This window comes from Dasypus novemcinctus, chromosome 23 (assembly GCF_030445035.2).
Source record: "Dasypus novemcinctus isolate mDasNov1 chromosome 23, mDasNov1.1.hap2, whole genome shotgun sequence".
Lineage (NCBI taxonomy): Eukaryota > Metazoa > Chordata > Mammalia > Cingulata > Dasypodidae > Dasypus > Dasypus novemcinctus.
In genome coordinates, this window is record NC_080695.1 from 15,674,553 (window position 1) to 15,685,124 (window position 10,572).

Consider the following 10,572-nt stretch of genomic DNA (forward strand, 5'->3'; position numbering starts at 1 on the left):
GCGCTGCTGCGTGCGGCCCCGCGCGGCCCTCGCCTCGTGTGCGTCCCCGGGCCGCTGTCCCCCTGCACCCTGACGAGGCCGTGGCTCCTCGGGCTCTGCCCCCCGCCGGGCTGTGCCCGCCGAAGGATCCCTGGCTGAAGGCAGGCGCGGCGCCCCCCACCTCGCTTCCTTCCCGCCCCGCTCCCACTCCCCACCCCCAAGGAGGCCACACTTGGTTTTTCTTAAAACGTTTTTACTCCTTTCACCTCAGAAACATCACAATCTAAGAGGAAGAGAGGGGAGGGGAGGGTGGGTGTGGGCGTGGGTGTCAGGGGACTTTGATTTGAACTTGGAGGCCTGGGAGAGCCCTCTCCCCGTCCCCCCCCTCCCCCCCCCCCCCCCCCCCGCTGCGGGCTGGCCTGGGAGGGGGGGAGAAGGGGCGCCCTCAGGGACACTTCCGCTCCACGCACTGCTTCCCGCCCTCCTCATACTCCTGCTTGGAGATCCACATCTGCTGGAAAGTGCCCTGGGTGGTGGGGACAATTCGGTAACCAGGGCAGCCCTGGGGGGAGGACCGGGCCCTGAGGGGGGTGTCCGCATCCCTCCCCCAACCGACCTCCCCGAGGCTCCCAGCCCCTCCTCCCGGCCTCTCCTTCATAATCAGAGGGAGAATACCCCCTTCGTAGCATTCAAGCAGTGATTCATTCATTCAACAAATGTTACTTGAGCCTCCACCTGCCTTGGGCCCAGCACTGCTCCCCGCTTCCAGCTGAGGGATGGCGCTTACAGCCCCCGCCCAACTGACCTGCACCCCAACACCCAGTGCCCTCACCTTCCTCCTCCACTGGGTCTCCCCTCCCTCCTTGCTTAGGAACTTGTCAGTTTCCCTCATTCCCAAGAAGAATCTTCCCCCACCCTGGCGGTGCTGACACCACCCAACTCGTGGCTAGACTTGCTTCACTCTGGCCCCCCACTCCCGCCTCCACCCAGAGGGCCTCCGACAAGGGGCATCTCACTCTCCCTTCTCTTGATGGCTGCTCAGCTTCTGCCGGGAGGCTGGTGTCCCTTTGTCCCTGGCTTCTGTCCCCGTTTTCTTCCTGGTCTTACAGGGCACGCCTTCCTGTCCGATCTCATCTTCCTAGTTCACCTCATGAGCTAACCGCACCCCCCTGCACCCCTCTTCCCAGTCTCTTTTTTCCAGTCCAGGTCTCTGTGCTGAACTCTGGATCCAAATACCTAACGGACTGTTGGACACCTCCCCCTGACGGTCCCTCGGGACACTCCACATGTCCACCCATTGCCACCCACTCTTTGACTCCCGGACCATCGAAAGGGCCCCATTCCAAAGTCCCCTCGCCTCCAGCTCACACCAGACCCTAGAGCCTCGCGCCTGACCTGCCCGCCCAGGTCGTTCCCCAGGCAAGCCCCCTTGGCCTACCCCTGTGTCTCCCTCTGCCCATCCAGTAGGGTCTCACCCTGGCACCCAAAGCCACCACCATCTCACCCCACCCAACCTCTCCAGCTTCCTGTCCTTCTGCACCCTGGTTTGTGTCTTGACCAAACCGTCATCCTTCCGGGATCACCGGCTGCCCTTTCCCTAAACTAAATATTTGTTGAATGAATGAAGGAGGAGGCAGGCGGGGCGGGGGGGCTGTCTGGGTCTGCCCCCTCCCCACGGTCAGCCCTGGGCCAGGCCCCCTCCCTCTCACCAGCGAGGCCAAGATGGAGCCCCCGATCCAGGGGCTGAACTTGCGCTCCATCGTGCTGTTGCTGGCGATGAGCTTCAGCCGCATGCTCTGGGGGGAAAGAGGGGCTGGGGGAAGCGGACACCTGGGTCCTGGGAAGGGCCGGGGAGAGGGAGACTGGGAGGCCCCCGGGGCAGCGGGTCTGCTCTGGCACGCGGGGAGGCTGGAGGCAGGACCCGAGTCGGAGCGGGCGGGGGTGGGGGGGGTCGGGGCTGGGCTCCTACCGGTGGGGTCTTCTGGGAAAGCTCTCGGTTGAGCCTGTCGGTGAAGCCCTGAAGCAGCGTGTTCCCGCCGGTGACAATGACGCTGCCGTACAGGCCCTGGGGACAGGGAGGAGGCAGGAGCGCTCGGGACGTGCCCCTCCCCCCCCCACGCTCCCGGGCACTGTGCCCCAGCCTCCAGCCTCACCGGGCGGATGTCGATGTCACACATGCCGATGCTGGTGGTCACCACGTGGCCCACACCCAACATGGTGTTCCCTGACAGGCCCTGCGGAGACAGGCGCCGGGGGCGTCGGGCCCTCTGCCCCCCTCTCCCAGCCCCCACCTCCAGGCTCCAGGGACTCCAGCCAGCCAGACCTTGACATTGGAGGGGTCAAACAGGCCCTCTGGGATGCGGAGCCGCTCGGCGCCGTAGTCCGTGTTGTAGCCATTGGGCATCTCGTAATGCACTGTGGGCATCTGTGCCGCCACCCTGCCCGGAAGCAGCAAGACCCTGCCTGGGGCGCTCGCGGAGGACAGCGTGGGGGTGGGGTGCTATCCCCTCGCGGGCCCTGCCCTCTCCCACGCTCCAGCCCGGGGCCCCACTCACTGCTCATCGTAGGGAGAGTCAGACACCTGCAGCACTGAGGCCTGGAAATCCTGGATCACCTCCTGAGGACCAGGGGAGGGCGTGAGGACCCGTCCTTCCTGCTGCACCCCTCCACCCATCCCCACTCACAGCAGGGGAGTAGGAGCTGGGGAGGGGCGGGGGGGGGGCCGGCGGGGACCCTCTCCAGTGCCTCACGTTGCACATGTAGTTATGCCAGGACTTGGAAACCTGGGGTAGCTTCTCCTTCTTCTTCCAGTTCGGGGGGGCACCCTCCCGTACGGGCTCCTGTGGGGGCACGGCCAGTGAGCCCCCTACCTCACCCCACACTCACCCTGCCTGCTCTGACCACACGCCTCGTTCCCAGCCGGCGGCAGTCTCTGCAGCCAAGTGGCCCTGGGATCTCGGCGCTGATGGCCAGGAAAGCTTTCTCCCCTTTCCCTGGCAGGGCGCAGAGGGACTGGGCAGAGCTCGACCCCTGGATGCCAGGCATGCTGGGGGCACCGCTGGCCTGAAGGGCCCCCGTCAGAGGAGGTGGTGGCCCAGGGGCCGCAGTGTTCTGAGCAGGGTCCCCTGTGGGGGTCCAGGGCAGACCCTTTGCTTGCAGTGTCTCCTGAACACTCACAACTTTACCAGACGGGAAACTGAGGCTCTAGGCCTGAATGTCAGGCTCTGGGTCACACAGCTCTTAAATGGCAGAGGCGGCACCTGAGCCCAAGGACCCCTCCCCCAGTGGCCCTCACGTAGCATGCTTCCAGCTGGCTGCGTGACTTCGTCAAGTCCCCCCCCCCTCAAATCTCTGATTCCTCGACTGCGAAACGAGGAACCAGACCCAGGGTCCTTGGGGGGCCCCGCCACCCTCTGCGCCGCGATCTGACGGGGCAGAAGGCTGATGGTGGTCGGGTGCCCCACACCCTGCAAGTGCAGCCCTGGGGCTCCCCGGAGGCCCCACCTTGGCTGCGATCATGTAAGGGGGAATGATGTCAATCGCCATCTCCTGGAAGAGCTCCCGGCACTGCATGGAGATGAAGTCCCCGGCCAGGGGGGACTTGACGATGCCTGGAAAGGGAGCAGGTGTCAGGGCCTGGTCCTCCCCAGCCCCCCGACCCCCGCCGAGGCCCCACCTTGCTGCAGGACGTAGCCGTCATGCACTGGGATGGCCGTGGTGTGGGTGGCCCCACTGTCCAGCACGAGGCCCGTGGAGCGTCCATTTGCAAAGCTGGCGTGGGTCACGTGGGTCAAAGAGACAGGGCAGCTGGTGAAGGGGCTGGGGCAGGGGTCTGCCTGGTCCTTCTCTGCTCCGCTGGGGTCCAGGCCCCAGGCCCGGCCTGCAGAGCTCGCCTTTACGACCCATCTCCTGGAGGATGGCCTCTGAGCCTCCAGTCTGAACGAAAATCTCTCCCTCTAGTCCTGGCCTCTGAGTTCCTAGCCTCTCTTTTCCTTGCTTCTATGTCCTGTGGGCTCCCTGAAGTGTGCAAGGCAGAGTCTTACAAATTCAATGTTTGCAGATCGGCTGTTTGGGAAGAAGTCTCTTTGGCAGCGTATACCCTTCCCTCCCTCCCTCTCTCCAGCCGCAGCCCCTGCTGCCTGCTTGGCCCAACTCTCCCTCTTCCTTGGCTCAGCCTGATCCCAGGAATGGGGATCTGATCTGGCCATCCCAGGATCCAAGGCACTTAGCCCAGGGGCCTTGTGCTCTGCTGAAGTCAGGGGAGGGGTCTGCCCACCCGGGACATTGACCTTCACTGGATCAGGCCCAGCCCCAGCTCAGAGCACCACACACCCCACCCTGACCCTCCTCCACCCGGGCAGAGCGGCTCAACCCAGAGGATACGCGGTAAGCACAGCTGTCTTGCATAAGAAGAAGGCAGGAATGTTGTACTGCTCGAACATCAGCTCTGTCAGCTTCTCCCGCTTGGCCCGGGTGTTCCACTGGGGAGAAAGTGTGGGACAGGATTCAGGGAAGAGAAGTACAGACCCAAGTACACACACACACACACACAACTTGGACTAGGGGACAGAGGTCAGTCCCCTTGACCCCCACAGACCTTTCGAATGGGAAAACTATTTAAAAAAAAAAACAACTGTAAAGGTCACAGTCCAAACGACCTAGCTGAGGAAAACAAAGCTCAGAGAAGGGAAGTAGCTTTCCCAAGAGCACACAGAAAGCTCTCGGCAGAGCTGGATCTAGAGCACAGGCTCTTGACTCCTGTCCCAGTAGCTCTTAGCTGTACAATACCCACTTCAGGCTCATCATCTCAGCGGCAAGGAGGATGTGGAAGAGGATTTCTGGGTAAAAATGGTGGATTGAATAGAAGCATCTAATCATTTTCCCTCCCAAGATCCCAGCAAAATTACAGTAAAAGAGCAATTTTAAAAGACAAGGCCACAAATGGCTGAGAAGCATGTGAAAAGATGCTCAATATCATTTGCCATTAGGCAAGTACAAATCAAAACCCCGGCGAGGTACCACGTCATACTCCTCAGAATGGAGATTAAACAAGCAAACAAAACAGAAACTAACAAGCGTTGGTGAGGGGAGAAATGGGAACTGTTATAAGTTCTAGTAAAAATGTAAAATGGATCAGCTGCTGTGGAAAACGGTTTGGCCTCTTCACATAGAGATATGATCTGACACTGCAGTTCTTCTCCTAAGCCTATATTCAAAAGAATGGAAAACGGGGACTCAAAGATACTTGCAAAATGCGTGTTCAGAGCAATATTATTTATCCAAAAGGCGGATCAACCCAAATGTCCTTCAGCCGATTAAGGGATAAACAAAATGTGCCATATTCAGAAAATAGGATATTATTCAACCATGAAAGAGAATGAAGTGTGGATACCTGCCACACTGTGAAAGGAGATTGAAAACATTATGCTAAATGAAAGAAGCTAGGCACGAGAAATCACAGATTGCATGATTCCATTTATAGAAACAATTCAGAGTAGGTAAATCACAGAGGTAGAACACAGATTGGTGTTCTAGCGCTGCTTAATGGGTATGGGGTTTCCTGTTGGGAGTGATGAAAATGTTGTGCAGCTAGATAGAGGTGATGGTCGCACAACACTGAGAGTATTCAGTGCCACTTAACTAGCCACTTTAAAATGGTGTGAACTTCACCTCAGTGAAAAAACACATAAACGCTCCAGATTGGGAATAAGAAAGGAGAAAATAGCAACACATTTTTGAAAGTTGGGAAACAGGGGAGTGGTAATGGACTTAACAGACTCAAGAAAGTTGACTCCTATATTGGTAATGGAAAAAGCCAGGAGGAACTCTGTTTTCAACTACAGAACCTTCAGAAAGGTCATAAATTGGTAGCTTCAGGTTTGTCTGGAAGTGGGAGTGAAGGGGAAGCTAATATAAAATTGTTTAAAGTTATTCAAGCGACCAGTCCCTAAATTCTCTCTCCATCTTCGTATGGCTGGGCTTTGCCTTACCCCCACCCCAGTAGAAGACTGGAGGTTTATTCTCTGGAGAGAATAAAACTAAGGGACTCTTAGGAACCCTTGACATAGTTGGGAGTGATGATACTATACTTAAAACAGGAAAATTAAGTGATGTTGTGCTGCAGACTGATTGCTGAGAAACCTGGTTTGGATGACCAGGCCTTGCTTTGGCATGGAAATGTTCTCTGTGGGATCAGACCAAAGATCTAAAGTTGCTAATATCAGAGGCTTCCCAACAAATGGCCCCATCAGATAACAGTAGCAAAGATCCTAGTCCACAATCCTTATCCCTACACAGCTTTTAATCAGGTTTTTAATCTCCCCACTCAAACATAAGCAAATAACCAAGGATTCTCAGAAATCTGAGCCCCACCTCTAAAATGAGATAGTAATCAAAAAATGGAGGTGAGTACAGAAGCAAAGCAACCTGGAAAAAATAGATGATCCAGGGAGACAAAAATTGCTGCCACCAAAAAATGCAAATCAGGGAGTAATATCCTTAGTAAGGTAACAGATGATACTGCACCTATGAAACAAGAATCAAAAGTAACATTCAGGGAACAAAAAAGATCCTTTGGAAATTAAAACTACAAGAGCAGAAAGGAAAAAGTCAGAGGAAGAGTTGGAACTGAGGGGGAATTCCCTGGAAATTAGAGCAAAAAGAAAAAGCGATGGAAAGCAGAAGAGAAAAGATAAGTAGAGAACCAAATCAGGTGGTATAAAATCCAAATAACAGAATTTCCCAAATAGAGAACAGAGGAAACTGAGAGAAATAAATCATCAAATAAATAATTTAAACTATTTTCACTGAACGGAAAGACACAGGTCTCCATATTGAAGGGACATACTGAGTGGCCAGAGTAATGGAGGAAAATAAACCACTATCAACACACGTAATTGTGAAATTTCAGAACACTGTAAGATTCTATAAACTTTTGTAAAGAAAAACAACCACGTGAAGAGTTGGGAATCAGATGGCTTCAGTCTTCTCCTTGACAGCAATAGAAACTGGTAGACAAATGAACTGCCTTCCAGATTCTGAAGAAAAATGATTTCCTAACTTGGAGTTTTATACCTAGCCAAGCTATCAATCCAAGATCAGATATGCAAGATTTCAAAAAATATCCTTCCCATGACCTTTCTAAGGAAGGTACTGAAGTTACTGGTACCTGGGTTGGGAATTAGATGGTTGTGGATAGCAGTGAGGGGGATCCTTGGGGCTTGGGCAGCCGAACGTGAGGGAGGAAATTAAAAGGATTAGTGAGAATAAGAAAGAGGGCCTCTAACAGCGGAGAGAGGCAAAAGGATTTTCCAAGATGATGGTGCAGGGAAATGCCAAGTGTAGAGGGGAGCTAGTCCAAAGTGAAGGTCAGTGGGCTCCTGGAGAGATTCTTGAAGATGAAATTGACAGAACACCTAATGAAATTAATGTTGTGAGAGAAGATATAGGTAACTAATGGCCAATTTAAGGTCGCATTATTGATAAGTAGATAGAAAACTAAGTAAAATAAAAACCAAGAAAATTTCTGTTTTAGGGAGCACAAAAGGTTGTGCAGGAAATGGAATGTAATCATGGTTTATTGCCTTGGTTAGCATACATAGTAATAAGACAGTAAACCTGAGAACTGATCTTTAAAGAAAACAAATTAAAATGCAGCTATACTTAAAGGTGGGGAATGAGAAATGTGTGTGGTATGGACTGAAGGAGGAAATTGAGCTGTGTGTTCGTTTTCTACAGTGGGAATTCCATAGATAACGCCCCAAACTAAAAAATGCACAAGCAATTTATGCATAATATGTAGACATCTGGAAGGAAAGACCAATAATAATAATAATAATAATAAGCTAAAAGATATAAAAAGTTGTTGCCTCTGGAAAGGGGGGATTGAAAGGAAGGGTGGGGAAGCAAACTTGGCCCAGTAGTTAGCGCGTCCGTCTACCACATGGGAGGTCCACGGTTCAAACCCTGGTCCTCCTTCACCCGTGTGGAGCTGGCCCATGCGCAGTGCTGATGCGCGCAAGGAGTGCCCTGCCACACAGGGGTGTCCCCGCGTAGGGGAGCCCCACGCGCAGGGAGTGCGCCCTGTAAGGAGAGCCACCCAGTGCGAAAGAAAGTTCAGCCTGCCCAGAAATGGCGCTGCCCACACGGAGAGCTGACACAACAAGAGACGCAACCAAAAGAAACACAGATTCCCGTGCCGCTGACAACAGAAGTGGACAAAGAACATGCAGCAAATAGACACAGAGAACAGACAACTGGGGCAGGGGGGAGGGGAGAAGGGGAGAGAAATAAATAAATCTTTAAAAAAAAAAACAAAAAACAACCTATTTTAAAAAAGAAAAAGAAAGGAAGGGTGTAGGAACTGCATTTTTTTTTCTTAACGTACTCTTTAAAGCAAATTGACTCTGTACATATATAATGTCAACAAAATTTTAAGTTAAAAGGTCAAAAATAGGTTTGGGGGGTTAAAGGGCATGTTTCAGAGGGACTAGGGGAAGGGCAAATGGATATAGAGCAGGGGAGGGGAGGACCAAGCCAGGAAGGACGGGAAGTGGTCAAGGAGCTCCCAAGTTGGAAGGAAAACCTGAGGAGGCAGGAGGTGGTGTGACTGATGGTAGGGGTGAGAGGTCAGAGGCGAATGGCAGAAATGAGCGCCTGGGCCCCAGGGCTGGACTAGGGGCTGGAAGAGGCACTTACCGGGGCCTCGGACATGAGCACTGGGTGCAGGTTTGGTTCGGACTTGACGTGTTTGCTGTAGGTGTGATCCAGGATGGCACGGAAGCACTCCCAGTCCTCAACTGGGGCCAGCAGACCAGTGACATGGGCGGCCAGCCATGGGTCCAGGAGGGACAGGAAGGAAAGAGGAAGGAGGGGGGCCAAGTCCAGGGGAGGGGAGACTAGCTCCAGGGGGAAAGCCCCTCTCCTGGCACTCGGTGGGCCCCTGGATTGGGAAGCAGGCAGCTGTGGGGAATAGTGGTGGTGGGGGGGGGAGGTTCCTGGGACTTGGTTGGTTGTGTCCCAGGTCTTGGGAAGTGAGCTACCGGTCTGTGTCAGGAGGTAGTGGGTGGGGGGGTCCCTTACTCATGCCGTTCTTGAGGGGTGACATGACCTCCGCCCCATCCCGAGGCACGTGCAGGGCGTTGGTGTCGATGTGGAAAATCTTGCCTTTCTTCTCTTTCTCCCCCTCCAGCTCCAGCCCGCCCCCCTCCTCCGCGGCCAGCAGCCCCACCGTGGTGGGGAAGTCAGCCTGAGGGGGGAGGAGAGGGGTCACCCTCGTGCCCCCCGTGCAGCCCCACGGCCAGGGCCTCAGCTTGCCCCTCGGGGCACTCCCGCGTTCCCGCTCAGCAGAGGCTCGGCTGGGAGAGCCCAAAGTCACCAGAAAGTCTGGAGGGGAGTCCGGAGCCCCTGGGATTTGGGGAGAGGGCTGGAAGGCTCACCTTGGGGCAGTCCTCCCCAGCGTACCCAGCGCGGACTGAGAAGGAGCCAATGTCAAAGACCAGCGCCCCCACCTCATCTGTGCGGGGAGACACATTTTGTCAGGGGCCCTCCCTCAAACTCTCTCGCCCAGGACAGCTCCGAGAGGTGGGCAGGGCTGAGCCACAGTCTCGCCACCTTCGGCGCCGGCCGGTACCGGGGGCAGGTGGGAGCTCGGCCTGGAGTCCGGGGGTCCTGGCAGTGGGGGGCAAGCCGGCCACTTGTTCCGGCCACTCTCCTTGGTGAGGAAGGACGGGGCCGGGGTCCCGGCGGCGGGGGGCTGAGTGGTGGAGAGTTGGACCCGGTGCCCGCGAGGCGTCCGGGAAGGACAGAAGGTAGGGGTGGCGCGGGACCCAAGCCCCGGGCCGTGCCCGCTCGAGCGCCGAGGTGACAGGCCTCGGGGGGCCCGGGGCTCGGGTCGCACGGGTCCGGGGCCCAGGGCTGCGGCTGCGGCCGGACGTCCGAGGCTCGCTCACCTCCGCCGTAGACGCCCCCGCTCATAGTGGCCTCTCCGCGCGGCCGGCGGCCCGTGGGCGGCGGCGGGATCAGCACCGAGGCGGCCGGACAGCTCCCGGGATCCCGGGCGGGGCGGGGCGCGCGGGGGCCAATCGGGAGGCTGGATCCCCCGCCCCCAACGGCGCTGCCGATTGGCTGCGAGGCGAGACAATAACGCGGCCGGGGGCCGTCGCTTTAAAGCGGCAGGAGCCTCGGCGCGGGGCGGCGGGCCGGGGCGGCGGGAGCGCCGAGGCGTGGAGACCGGCCTTAGAGGTAGACGGACCGAGAGGAGGAGTAGCAAAGAGACGACTGCCCGGCCATCCAGGGACCTGGGCTCCGCAGCGTGTCCGCTGGGGCCCCAGCTCCTTCACGGTTTAAGCGGGGTCGGGAAGAAGGCGCCGCGGTGCCGGAGAGCTGTCTCCCACCGTGGCTGATTTTAAGCCAGCGCTCGCGAACGTAGTTCTGCAAAGCCTGGGCCGAGAGAAGTCGACCGGGAGAGGGAGGAGAAGGGAGAAGCAAAGAGAGAAGTCCTGGAGGGGGTGTGGCCCCTTCTTCTCCCTGGTTCTTTCAACTCTCAACTTTCTGACGGCCCTTCTTCCCCCATCCCCACCCCGTCCCCTAGTG

At 56.4% G+C, this 10,572-nt stretch overlaps 1 protein-coding gene across 1 annotated transcript; it reads right to left on the reverse strand.

The window, feature by feature from the left end:
* Positions 1 to 215: 215 nt before the first annotated feature.
* On the reverse strand, positions 216 to 10,057 carry ACTL6B (actin like 6B). The gene is made up of 14 exons (XM_004457145.3): positions 9,930 to 10,057; positions 9,417 to 9,493; positions 9,061 to 9,226; positions 8,677 to 8,777; positions 4,363 to 4,460; positions 3,656 to 3,750; positions 3,484 to 3,590; positions 2,730 to 2,819; positions 2,535 to 2,596; positions 2,303 to 2,417; positions 2,133 to 2,213; positions 1,949 to 2,044; positions 1,689 to 1,775; positions 216 to 505 (listed from the first exon to the last, which is right to left on the reverse strand). The coding sequence occupies exons 1-14, from the start codon at positions 9,952 to 9,954 to the stop codon at positions 425 to 427; spliced, it is 1,281 nt and encodes a 426-aa protein (XP_004457202.1). The 5' UTR covers positions 9,955 to 10,057; the 3' UTR covers positions 216 to 424.
* Between the last annotated feature and the right edge of the window lie 515 nt (positions 10,058 to 10,572).